Source organism: Vulpes lagopus, chromosome X (genome assembly GCF_018345385.1).
Source record: "Vulpes lagopus strain Blue_001 chromosome X, ASM1834538v1, whole genome shotgun sequence".
Taxonomy (NCBI): domain Eukaryota; kingdom Metazoa; phylum Chordata; class Mammalia; order Carnivora; family Canidae; genus Vulpes; species Vulpes lagopus.
Window position 1 is genome coordinate 134,467 of NC_054848.1, and position 13,478 is coordinate 147,944.

Sequence of the window (13,478 nt, forward strand, 5' to 3'; positions counted from 1 at the left end):
TGACACACCCCTCCCCGCCCAGTCCTGGTCCCGGTCCCATCCCCAGTGGTGGGGAGTCTGAGCTCCACGAGGGGCTGCGGCTGGCGACCCCGAGGCCTGTCTCCCAGGCGGGCGGCCGTCTCGTCCCCGCGTCCTCACATGCGTGTCCCTCTGTGCACGCCTGTGTCCTAATGCCCTCGTCTAACACCCGGTCCTGACCTCAGGGCCCCGCTACTGACGTCGTGTGCCCATCATCACCTCTAAGCCCCACGCTTCCACTTACAGTCCCGTCCCGGAGTCTGGGGAACACGGCCCCAACAAATGAATTTTGGGGGACACGGTTCGGCCCTACCCAGCGCAGCACCCGCCAGACGGGGAGAGGAAGACAAAGTCCCTTTGCACATCCCGGTTCATCCCACCCTGAAGTCCGGTCTCCCGCCACAGGATGGCTGGGTGCTGCAGCAGGCTGGACCGTGTGCCCCGGAACACATCTACACCCGGACTCCTGGTACTGGGACGCAGGGCCTCAAATGGAAGTAGAGCGCTGTAGGTGGGACGACGTGAGGATCTGACCTGGGCTCGCCTGGACCAGGTGGCCCTGCGTCCAGCGACAGAGGTCCTCGCAAGAGGCAGAGGAGGAGCCACAGACGCAGGGGAGGCGCCCCGTGAGGACGGAGATGGGAGGGATGCGGCCACCAGCCCGGGGACGCCTGGGGCCACCGACACTGGAAGAGGCGGTAGGGCCCCTCCCCGGAGCCTCTGGAGGGAGCGTGACCCCCCTGGACCTCAGACTCAGGTCCCCAGAGCTCGGGGAGGACGAATCCGCTCGCTGGAGGGTCCCAGTTTGTGGTCACTTGTTCCAACGACCTCAGCCACCACCTGCACAGCCCCCCTAGGTGACCGTCCATATCCACATGTCCCGCGTGTGTCCCTGGCTTGTGTGTGCCCTGCGCTGTCACGCACATGGCCATCTCAAGCAGGTGACCACACCATGGCAGTGGACACAGCAGGGCCCCGAGGGCCAGCACCTGCATCCCCTCGTCCCCTCGTCCCATAGGCCGCACGCTCACCGTGGTCATTGTGCCGGGCCAGGTCCTGGGAATCGATGAGGAGGTCGTGGTCCGTGTCCAGCTCCCAGAACTTGCAGTAGATGACGTAGAAGTGCTCGTACGAGAAGTACTCCGTCAGCTGGTTGATGTCTGCTTCCTCTTCCAAGAGCGCCACGTTCTGCCAAAACAGCAAGCAGAACTGCCGCACCTTCCAGAGCAGCGGGGCCTCTGTGCGTGCAGCCCCCCGAGGTGTCTCACAGTACGACGGTGGGGGCCCCAAACTGGCATAGACAGGCCTGAGCGTCCGGAGCACAGCACCCAGGCCAGGTGCGCGCCAAGCTCAGGGTCGTGCTGGAGACTGCCTGGCTGCTGCCGGCACAGTGAGGCAGCCCGCAGTCACTGCTGTCACCGCGGGGCCTCCTTGTGTGGCCGGTCAACACCCCCCTCGCTAATGCCCACATGTCCACGGGACCTGAGTGAAGAGGACACCCTGCTCCCAGTGCCCGTGGCTCATTTCTCCTGCATGGATGGTGCATGGCAGAGGGTCAATGTGTGGGTAGGTGGGTAGAAGACACGGAGAATACAAGATGGAGAAGAGACAGGGAACAGATGAAGAAAAGTAGAAGACGGAGTGGAAGATGGAGGGAGAAGGGTGAAGGATGGAGGGAGGAGGGTGGAGGGAGGAGGATGGAAAGGAGGGTGGAGGATGGAGGGAGGAAGGTGGAGGGAGGAGGATAGAGAGGAGGGTGGAAGATAGAAGGAAGAGGGTGGAGGATGGAGGGAGGAGGGTAGAGGATGGAGGGAAGAGGGTGGAGAATGGAGGGAGGAGGATGGATGGGGTAGAGGGTGGAGGATGGATGGGGTAGAGGGTGGAGGATGGAGGGAAGAGGGTGGAGGGAGGAGGATGGAGAGGAGGGTGGAGGATGGAAGGTGGAGGGAGGAAGATAGAGAGGAGGGTGGAGGATAGAAGGAAGAGGGTGGAGGATGGAGGGAGGAGGGTAAGGATGGAGGGAAGAGGGTGGAGAATGGAGGGAGGAGGATGGATGGGGTAGAGGGTGGAGGATGGATGGGGTAGAGGGTGGAGGATGGAGGGAAGAGGGTGGAGGGAGGAGGATGGAGAGGAGGGTGGAGGATGGAAGGAGGAGGGTGGAGAATGGAGGGAGGAGGGTGGAGGGAGGAGGATGGAGAGGAGGGTGGAGGATGGAAGGAGGAGGGTGGAGGATGGAAGGAGGAGGGTGGAGAATGGAGGGAAGAGGGTGGAGGATGGAGGGAGGATGGAGAGAGGAAGGTGGAAGAGGGAGGGAGGAGGGTGGAGGAGGGAGAGAGGACGGTGGAGGATGGAAGGAGGAGGGTGGAGGGAGGAGGGTGGAGGATGGACAGGAGGGTGGAGAATGGAGGGAGGAGGATGGGGAATGAGGACGGATGGATAGACGATGGAGAAGAGATGCGTGGGTAGAGGGTGGAGGACAGGTGGTCCAGGGTGGGGGGTGGAGGGACGGAGGAGGGTGCAGAGTGGGTGGATGAAGGAGGAGGCTGGAGCACGGGTGGGCGGGTAGATGGTGGAGGGGCAGGGCAATCGCGGATGGGAGAGAGAGGAAGGTGCAGGATGGAGCGGGCGACGGGGGGCGGGTGCGCTGCAGGGGCAGGGAGGTGCGGGCCCCGCTGGCCGCTACCTGCAGGAACGTGCTCCTCCGGAGCTCTGCGCACGTGATCCTCCCCGACCAGGACCTGTTGACGGTGTAGAAAATCCTCTGTATGACCTGCGGGAGGAAGGCCGTGAGCAGGGTGCCTGGACCCGGGGGACGCGGGGCCCCCTCCACACAGGCCCAGCAGCGCGGTGACGATGGCGGCACCCCGGACCGCGGGGAGGAGGCCAGGGGACCCAGGGGGACCAGGGCACGCACAGATATGCCTCAGCAGGCGGGGGGCCGGGGACAGCTCCCGGAGGCGGGAGTCCTCACGGCGGGTGAAGGACCTCACGCAAGAACGCCCAACTCGATCGCACGCACACTGGGGCAAGACCCGGGTCCACAGTCGCACATGTGCTGGGGCAGGACACGGGTCCTGGTCTGCACATGCGCTGGGGCCAGGCCCTGGTCCTCACTGGCACATGCACTGGGGCCTGGATGGGTCCTTGTCTGGGCACGCGCACTGGGGCCTGGACCTGGGTCCTTGTTCACATGCACGCCGGGGCCTGGACCCGGGTCCTCATTCAGACTCTGAGGCAGGACTAGGATCCTTGTTGGCACATGCACTGGGGCCTGGATGGATCCTTGTCTGCACACGCGCTGGGGCCAGGCCCTGGTCCTCATTGGCACACGCGCTGGGGTCTGGATTCGGGTCCTTGTCTACATGCTCACTGGGGCTTGGACCTGGGTCCTCGTTGGCACGTGCACTGGGGCCTAGACCTGGGTCCTTGTCGGCACATGTGCTGGGGCCTGGACCCGGGTCCTCGTTGGCACACGTACTGAGCCAAGTCCCAGGTCCTTGTTTGCATGAGTGCTGGGGCCTAGACCCGGGTCCCTGTTGGCACACGCACTGGGGCCAGGTCCTGGGTCCTCATCGGCATATGCAATGGGGCCTAGGCCCGGGTCTTCATTGGCACATGCGCTGGGGCAGGACCCGGGTCCTCGTTGGCACGCGCGCTGGGGCCGGGAGCTGGGACGGAGGCTGTGCACCATGGACTCACCGTGGTGATGTAGCGAGAGTGGAACTCCGACGCCTCCTTTAGGAAGGCTAAGCCCGGGTGCGTGTTCACCACATCCTGCACACAGACACAAGACGTTGCTGCGCACACGCAGAGCCCGCCAAGCACTAGCACTGTATCCGCCGCCAAGCCCCGCACAGTGTCCACGCCGGGGCTGCCGAGTGCAGACGCCCCAACCATGTGGCCGTGGGCGAACCACGACCCCAAGGCTACGAGTCTGTGCCCCTCAGGCTCATGCGGCGGCGGCCCGGGGCGGCTTACTGCAAGCCCCGTCATGATCTCAGACCATTAACTGACTCCATGCATATGAACACGCTGAGGACCCACGCAGACGCCCCCGTGGAGGGTTCAAATACCCTCGCTTTACAAGGCACGGTCACATGACCCAGGAGGTCGCATGGGCTGCACAGATCAGGGAACACCGCCCTGCACCCTCAGCTACCGCTCTGCAACCTATGACCACGGCCTGACCGGGTCTGGGGGAGCACGGGCCGTTCTAGAACATGGAGCCCTGCCCCTACACCGCACCAACACAGTGGGGCTGCGCCCCGAGTCTCCGCAGCCCAAATGCTGCAATTGCTCACGGTCCCCCACTCACACCCCTGCACCATGGGGGGGCACACTGGGGCCTCCCTCTCACATCCTGCACCGCGGGGAGCACACGAGGCTGCCCCCAACACCCTGCACCGCAGGGAGCACACCAGGACCTCCCCCACACACCCCTGCACCATGGGGGGGCACACTGGGGCCTCCCTCTCACATCCTGCACCGCGGGGAGCACACGAAGCTGTCTCCCGACACCCTGCACCGCAGGGAGCACACCAGGACCTCCCCCACACACCCCTGCACCATGGGGGGCACACTGGGGCCTCCCTCTCACATCCTGCACCACGGGGAGCACACAAGGTCATCCCCTCACACCCCTACATCGTGGGGGGCACACTAAGACTTCCCCCACACACCCCTGCACTGCAGGGGGCAATGAGGTCACCCCCCCCAACACACACCCCTAAAGCGTCTGGCCCCTGAGCCATCTCTGTTGCAGGCAGTTCCCCAAGGGAAGAGAGCCTGAGTCCTGGGCAGCGTGCAGTGTAGACGGAAGGCCGGTCGTAGAGGAGGGGAGGAGTGTGCGGGGGGACGCAGGGCCTACCTGTAGGAAGGGGACGAAGTCCTCTTGCACCAGGTAGTTGCAGCCGGGATTCATGAGCAGGTGCAGGAACTTGGCCGCGTCGTCGTGACAATTGTGGAGGATCCTGCGGGGGAGGGGTGTGAGGGGGTGCCCAGTGACGACCTCACAGGGCAGCACGGGCCCCTCCCCAACACAGGCCAGGGCGGGCGTGATCCCGAGGCGGCCCCAGGACAGGACGGCCAGCGCGTGCCCTGGAGGCCGCTGCCCCCTCCTGGTCTGGCCGGGGAGCAGGGGACCTAGGGCCACGCCTGCCCTCCCCACCCCGTCCCTGCACAGGCCCCGGACTCACTTCCTCCACATGGCGACGAACTTGTGGACCGAGACGGAGCCGGTGCGCTCTCCCCCGGCGCTGCAGAAGAGCGGCCCCTTCCAGTAGAGCGGGCAGCCACACGCCTGCAGCGGGGACACATGGGCCGCAGGGTCAGCACCCGCCCCCGCGCACCCCCACGCGCCCCGCAGAATGCCGGCAGCCCGCTGCACGAGGTGTCCCGAGCGTGCACCCCACCCGCACGGTGCCCCCATGCTCCTCCCCAACACAGCACGCACTCAGTTCCCGCACACCAACGGCCAAGAGGCGCCCATGGCAGCTGTCACGTTGGGTGCCGGGAATGCGGGACGGGGACGGTCTGCAGCACGCGACCAGCAGGCTCCCCACATCTGCGGGTCCAGCAGCGGGCAACGGCTGTGGCCGAGGGGACGCACAGCGTGAGGACGGGCGGGCCATGCGACAGGGACAACAGTGCCCCTGAACGTCCCCACGCGGGCAGCGGTGCGGCGTGTGGTGGGGGCGCCGACACATGGGCTGGGGACGGCCACTGAAGCTCTGGCCTCGGACCCGCAAGGAGGGAGGGAGGAGCCCAGGGAGGCGGAGGCGGAGGCAGCATCCTCCACGCGCACGTCGGCGTAACCGGCACAGTCGAAGGCCACCACTCGGATGCAGTGAACGCAGGTAAGCGCCCCTCAGCAGGAGTCACCAGGCGCGAGCGTCAGAAAGCAGCAGTCGGGACGTCTGCCGTCCCCGCAGCGCCCGCAGGTGTCAGGAAGGCGTGGGCACGCACAGCTTCACGCCCGCGTGGCACAGCCCTGGGGACACGTCTGCGAGGCACTCCACGTGCCACGTGAAGCTGTGCCCGCCAGGTGCGTGGAGCCCCGAGGCCCGGCCGTGAGTGCGTGCACATGTTTGGGGAGGAAGTCATGGGCCCCACGCGGCCTGCCACGGTCACAGGAAGGGGCGGCTGTTCGTGCTCGTGCTGGGCGCGCACGCGGCAGCATCAGGGTCTGTGCAGGGGCGCAGGGCGTTGGGGCCGCCGCGGGTCAGGAGCGCGCGCGGCCGGCCCGACGTTAGACCCTAGCAGCGAGGAAACTCCCGCAGGATGCCGACCGCGGGCGGCGCCTTGCTCTGAAGTTTCTTCTTTGCACTTTCAGTAACGTGTCCTCCCCGCACGGGGCTCGAGCGCGTCACCGCAGGACCACGGGGCGCGCTCTCCCCAGCTCCGCCTCCGCCAGTGCCGGTCGGGGACTCTAATAAACCGCCTCTGGGGAAAACCCACAGCGCACACGGGAGCGCAGGACGCCTCCGCGCCCAGCTGGGGCCTGCGCAGGGGCAGGGGGCTCCGTCTCCATGTGGCCGAGCCACGGCCCTGGCGGGACACACAGGAGCGACAAGGGCCCGAGGGCAGGACTGGGATTCATGGCAGGGGACGGAGGCGCATCATCGCCCGCCGAACCGGGGCCAAGGTGCTGGAAGCAACGAGCGCGGATGGAGTAACCGACCGTACGAGCGGAGCACGGGTGTCACAGGGACGAACGTCTTTTGACCTTCCCGGAAAGAAACGGGTCCGACCGCAGACACGTCTGGGCTCCCGTGTGGGTTCTACTGAACACTGCTACAAAAGTAAACCCGATTCCAAACAAAACGTTCCAGAAAAGGGCCTGGTCAGGAGCGGCCCTGGGACATTCTGTGAGGACACCCTGACCGCCAAGCGGACACGAATTCCAGGGACACAGGAGGCCACCGAGGTCTTTCCTGGAGCGAGATGCTAACCCGCAGGCAGACGTGCTCACGGTCTCCACGTGCACAAGTGACCGAGCACGCGGGTCTACGGTGCGGAACACACGAGCTAGGTCAACAGGAGACCAGGGCCCCACTCTTAAGACGCACGGCTGAGGTGAGCACACACACGGTCATACACGCACAGTCCATGACAGTGTCAACAGATGCACGGCTGACGGGACAGAGCAGCCACCGCAAGCGGGCTCAGGCCATGGAGGCCCGGGGGGCCGCGTGCACGGCCGGCGGGGACGTGTAATGCTGCCATGCTGTGGAAACCGCATGCCCGGGTCCTCCGTGCTTACACACGGAACGGTCATGGAGTCCACGGTCAGGGGGCAAGGGCACGCACACACACGTGTAGATACACACACCTGGAAAATAACCGAACGCACGGACTCTAACCAAACCCTGCATGCCCATGTGCACAGCAGCGTTCTTCACAGCCGTCCAAATCTGACACGACACGCGCACCCGTCCGTGGGCGAGCACGTCAACACCACGCGGCCCAGCCACATGGAATGCAGCGTTACTTGGCCACGAACGCGAGCAGAGCGCTCACACCTGCTGCTACATGCAGGGGCCCCGAGGACCCGAGAAATCCCCAACAGACCGTCCATGGCCACAGAGAGCGGACAGCGTGCCAGGAGCTGGGGGACGGCGGGTCTGCTGAGGCGATGAGAACGTTCTGGAACCAGATCATGCTAGTGGGCGCACAACAGGCTACGTGTCATGAGCGGGTCTGACCGTACTCTTATGACTGGTAAGATGCCAATGGCAGTTTACGTGAGTTCTACCACAGCAGAGACAAAAGCGTCTACTGCGTGACTCTGTAAATGGAAAATCCCAGAAAACTCAGCTAACCAACAGTAGTTCTGGTGGCCAGGGACGAGCAGGTGGCCAGGAAGGGGCAGATTCGGGGCGCATGGGGAGTGCGTACCGTCGGACTGCGTGCACAGTGTCAGGGACACACACAGGTCACAGCTCCTCAGATCACACACAGGAAGCATGTGCCTGTGTCCGCCCCGGGGACACCTCGGGGAAGCCGCGGAGGATGGGGACGTGCTCGGGCGAAACACACACACACCAGAAAGTGCTCAACATGACCACCAGGGAAATGAGAAACAAAGCCCCGAGGAGGTGCCTGCACCCACGCGGTGGAACAGCTGAAGTCAAAGGGTCGAAACCAAGCGCTGGGGAGGTTGGCGGGGAACGGGCGCGCTCGAGCACTGCGGCCCGGGGATGTGCCGCGGACAGCACTTCTGGAAGGCATTTCCAGGTTCTTGTAAAACCCGTCGCCAACAATGCAAGTCCGAGTACCTGCTGCCTGCGAGATGCAGACGTGCACACACACGCAACGGTTGCTCTCCTCAGCAAACACCACGGATACAACCAAGCGCTGGCCCGCTGGGAAACACATAAGGCGCAGCGAGTGTCCACAGCGGGCAGCCCCCGGCAGTCTGTGAGCCGGGGGGGGGGGGGCGTATCACAATTATTCTGTGTGTCACACGGACACCAGGAAGCAGAGAGAGCGCACGGCACGGTCCCTGCCACATGATATTCCTGAAGCGGCAACACCGTAGCGCCAGCCTGTGTGTGACGGGCAGGGAGCCAGGAGCGGACCAGCTGCAAGGATAGTCTGGCGCGGGGACGGCACTCCCTGCCCTGACAAGGATGCATGCGGGGGACACGTTCACAGGCACAGTGCGCTGTACGTGTAACACGGGGAATCTCCCTGTGTGTCATGTCAACTCTACACCAACGACGCTGACCAAGAAGGAACGAATCACTGCAGAAGCTAGAAAAGAACAACCAGGTAGAAAAACCTGCAAGAAAATGGTAAAGGTGAGCGCAGAAATCGCGACCAAGAAAACAAAACGATGATCCCAGAAGCTGACGGGCGCTCATGTGCAAAGTGAGCCGAATCCATCTCCACCGTGGCCACACACAGAGGAAGCTGAGACAAACAATACCAAGTCCCTGGAGGCTCACGTGCAGGCCTGGTCGGGACGCTAAAAGCGATACAAGGAAACGAGGAAAAATACCGAAGCAACTAACGTGCAAGTCACACAAAGAACCGTCTCAGAGACACGTGAACAGGTGAGAACCGAGCCTACGGGGTACACACGAGCAGAGCAAAGCCTCCTGCAGGACGTCAGCAGAGAGGACGCGCTCCGTGAAGGGGCCTGTGCCCTCGGGGCAGCGGCTCCGTGGGAGGTTCTCGGTTCCGGTCTCCTCACAGGCCCCAGGACAAGCAGTGAGCACGGGAATGGCGGCAGGAGGAAAACCGTCCTGGCAGAGGACCGTGGGTCACACACTGGGCGACGAGCAGCCCCACGGAGAACTGAGCGCACGTCTCCGTGAACCAGCGTCACGGACATTCTTCCAATACCGTGTCCGCAAACCACCAGGAACGCCAAGCAGATGTGCCCGAGGACGCCGCTGCCCGCGTCCGCGTCCGTGATCGTCCGTACGATCGCCGTGATCGTACACGTCACGCGGCACTGCTGCTGGGGCCCGATGGCCAATGTGTCACGTGTTTGCGCACACACTACCCAGGGGACTCATGGCACCAACACGGCGGCACCGACATGGGAGAGAGCACAGACGTGACTGTGGTGTGAGCGGACCCGGCGCCGTGTGCCTGTGAGTTGGCTCCCACACGGACAGCACGGTGCGTGGGGAGGCACTGGCCTCCTGCCACATCAGCCTGCTTCTCCGGGGGCCTCGGGGGGAACGTGAGAACATGCTGCTTACCCCTGAAACCCGCTCCTTCAGCCAGCGGTTGCAGCGTGGCGCGCCCACTGTCGCAGCCTGATGGTCACACGCATCACTGCGGCTGCAGCCGGAGGTCCGCTGTCCTGCGGGCCGGGTTCTGGGGGAAACAGGACGGGCACGGGCGGGAATCGCAGGGACGTGAGCGACCGCGGGAACGTGTTGCGGCCACAGGACAAGGGGATGGGTGGCCAGAGGACGTGGACGACAGCCTGTGACCCCCACGGGTGAGGGTGGAACAGGAACTGGGGTGCGCCCACAGGAAGTGGTGCCGGCCTCACATGCAGGGACCTCCCAGGCACACGTCACGACACAGAATGTGCAACGGGGACAAGGCGGGCAGCCAGGCAGAGCCGCAGCAGGACCACGAGCCAGGCATGGACGGGGAGCTCGCGCTGCACCGGGGGCCTCGCGACACGGGGATGAACCCATCAGCGTCGCCTGCGAGCGTCTGACGATCCTGTAAGAGGCCCAGCTGCAAAGGGAGGCGGGAACCCGTGTGACCCCTGCTCCACGAGCCATGTGACTAATGCGAAACGGAGACGCAGGAATCCCCAGATGGCAACAGAACCTCTGAGGGACACGGATGCAGGTGACATCCTGAGTGAGCCGAAAGCACCAACACCCAGAACGGACGACGCCCCACGGCCACGGCGGGTATTCCCGGAAGGAAAGGTTGGTGCGACGTGGAAACACAGGATCAGGAGGATGAAACACCAAACCACGGAGCAGGTGCACACGAGGCAGGTGACACACGCAGCGCACAGCCCAAGTCCTGCTACAGCTCACGTGCTGTGGGGAGACGTCCCCCCCGACACACGTGCTGCGCAAAGCGCACAGCTCACGTCCCACTCGTGGATGGGACACCGCATCCTTTCTGCACGAGAGCAGTGCAGACCCAGGGCCGTGCACACGTCCAGCTGCCCCCGCGCTACACAGGAGCTGACCCAGTGGCACAGGGAGGCACAGAGAGGACAAGCGCCACGCACACGCGCGGTGGGGAGGATGGTGGCCAGAGGGACCCCTGCCTGGCACATTCCTCCCCTGTGGACACTCATGGACACCCCAAAGCAGCACAACGACGGATACGTGAGGTCACACGTGTGCAGGACACGAGATCCACAGGGCGTCAACTGCACTTTCACACACTCACCAAAGGCCGTCTGAACAACACGTGCGGGACACAACTGCACCGATGACAGCAGCAGAGAACAAATCTAACTAAACATGTGCAGGGGTCACGCAGAAACTCTGAAACCTCACTGGGAGAAAGACAAGCTCCGACACGGAGAGAAGCCCGTGGACACAGATCGCAGGAGAGACCGCGAACACGGTGGCACGTGTGCAGGATGATGCACACCCTCGGGGTGACCCCAGGAGCTCACCTGCTGACCTCTGTGCAGATCCCACGACCCCTCCACGGCCACGCAGCCTGGCCCCCAGCGCCCACCCGCTGACCTCTGTGCAGATCCCACGACCCCTCCACGGCCACGCGGCCTGGCCCCCAGCGCCCACCCGCTGACCTCTGTGCAGATCCCACGACCCCTCCACGGCCACGCGGCCTGGCCCCCAGCGCCCACCCGCTGACCTCTGTGCAGATCCCACGACCCCTCCACGGCCACGCGGCCTGGCCCCCAGCGCCCACCCGCTGACCTCTGTGCAGATCCCACGACCCCTCCACTGCCCTGTGGCGTGACCGGGAGTCCCCGGAGCCTAGGCGGCCCTGAGCAACACCTTCAACGCACGAGAGCCACACTCCCCACTGAAACGTGACCATAAAGCACGGCGACACAGCACGGTCGTGGCGCCACAACAGAAACACGTGTCTGCACAGGGGCAGGATCCAGTGATCCACGTGCACCCGTGATTCGCTCTTCCCCCGGGGGTGCCAAGACCTCCCCAGAGGGTGTACCCCGACAGCGCCACATACAACCGCCTCACGACCCATGAGACGCGTTCTCATAGCTGCAGGCCCTGGACCCGCAGGAAGAGGAGGCTCCACCTCCCCGGCCCTGAAAGGACTCCCAGGAAATGATGCCGAGCACAAGCCACAAGGAAATCCTGGATGCGACGACGTGTGTCAGCGTGAAAACCTCCCCTGCACCTGGACGGCAGAATTGTGAACACGGGACACAGGCCCAGCCCATGGGAGTGCTGGCCTCCGGAGCATGGGGAGGACCTGTGCAGGAGCACGCGGAGCAGGGGAAGCAGGGGCGTGCGGGCAGCTCAGCGCCCATGGGGACACATGCCCTCACGTGGGGGACCGTGCGTGCAACTCACAGCTGTTTCCTGCCACAGCATCAGCACTGCAGGCTCCGCAGATGGGCACGTGCACAACCCAGGGGGGCCCACAAGGGAGCCGTCCACCCCGAGACGGGAAGGGCCGGGCCTGTGGGAACCCTCGCGTGCTGCCACAGAGCCCACGTGGGGCCGCGTGCCGGGGGAGGCTGGGACGTGCTGTCCCGCATGGCCACCACGGACATGCACATGGACACCCGGATCCGGGACGCCGCATCCACGGGGCACGCGTGAGTCCCCATGGTGCACGCCCGCAGCAGGACGACAGCCAGTGTGCAGAGTCAGCCCTGCACGCCTCGACGTGGACACGGCTGCAGCACGGCGTCCAGGACACATGAGGCCACCGCAGGCCGGTTCCTGGTACGACACCACACCACACGAAGGCCTGTGCGCAGCCCCGGGGATGGAGGCTGGGGGAACCCGGGATGGCGATCCAGGCCGCGCGTCCCTCGCCTCGTTGGGCGGGGCTCCCACGCGGTCCCACGCGGGCTTCGAAGGGCAAGCCGCTGGGACGGTGAGCAGCCGAGCTGTGCACTCGCGGGCGCCCACCTTGGCCACGCGGCCCATGTCGTCCATCGTGGCTCTCTCATGCGGGAACTGGGCGAAGGTGCGCTCAATCTTGGAGATGACAGCGTCCACGTGCAGCGTGTCCGTGGGGCGGCCCCGAGGGAAGTAGAAGGCGGGAATGCTCTGGCTGGCGGCGGGCGGCAGGGGCTGCTCCTTCTTGGCCTGCACCTGGGGACGACACAGACACACGCGCGTCAGAACCTGCCCGGGCCACTCTCCACGCCCACGCGGAGGGGCCGGGCAGCAGGACATGCACCCGGGACGTCCAGACACACGACGGCAAGCAGTCCCTGCGGGGGTCGCACGCCCACGCTGCCAGGCCCCCACCCCCGCTCCTGCCCCAGGCTGGACCCCACGGGACGGGGACAGGGATGCCCAGGCTGCCCGAGGAGGCAGCGCGGAGGCTCGTGGACAGGGGAGGGCCAGCCCAGGGCTCAGGTGGTCGGTGACGGGCGGCTGCTGCACCCAGGACAGGGGACCCAGCATGTGCAGCACAGAGGTCGCCGGACGTGCCCAGCACCCTGACCCGACCCGCGGGAGCCACGCACGCAGCACCCTGCCCGCCCCCTGCTCGCCGCACAGAGCGTGGCCCGGGCCGCCCCGTGGTGGCAGCTAAGGTGGTGGCTCCATGTCCCAGCAGCGTCCCGGCCCCGCTGACAACACGGACTCTGGCTGCTGCTTGGCAGAGCGGACGCAGGGAACGTGCGGTCACCTCGTGAAACAACATCCTTCCGCGCGCGGGGTTCCATCAGTAAAACCCCGGATCGGTGTGCTCCTGAACGCGTACGCGCTTTCCCAGAAACAGGTCGGTGACACGCGCACGCCAACGCACGGGTGTCCGTCTGTCCACCCCCAGGGACAAAC

At 65.2% G+C, this 13,478-nt stretch overlaps 1 protein-coding gene across 3 annotated transcripts in view; it reads right to left on the bottom strand.

The window, feature by feature from the left end:
* The window catches only part of PPP2R3B (protein phosphatase 2 regulatory subunit B''beta), a 37,789-nt gene that overhangs the window by 6,160 nt on the left and 18,151 nt on the right, over positions 1–13,478 (bottom strand). For all 3 annotated transcript variants that reach the window (XM_041740916.1, XM_041740917.1, XM_041740918.1), the window contains 6 exons: positions 12,597–12,782; positions 5,214–5,317; positions 4,886–4,988; positions 3,718–3,792; positions 2,702–2,788; positions 1,050–1,206 (listed from right to left, as the gene is read on the bottom strand). In XM_041740916.1, coding sequence (XP_041596850.1) covers positions 1,050–1,206; positions 2,702–2,788; positions 3,718–3,792; positions 4,886–4,988; positions 5,214–5,317; positions 12,597–12,782 — 712 coding nt within the window. The remainder of the gene's footprint in view (positions 1–1,049; positions 1,207–2,701; positions 2,789–3,717; positions 3,793–4,885; positions 4,989–5,213; positions 5,318–12,596; positions 12,783–13,478) is intronic.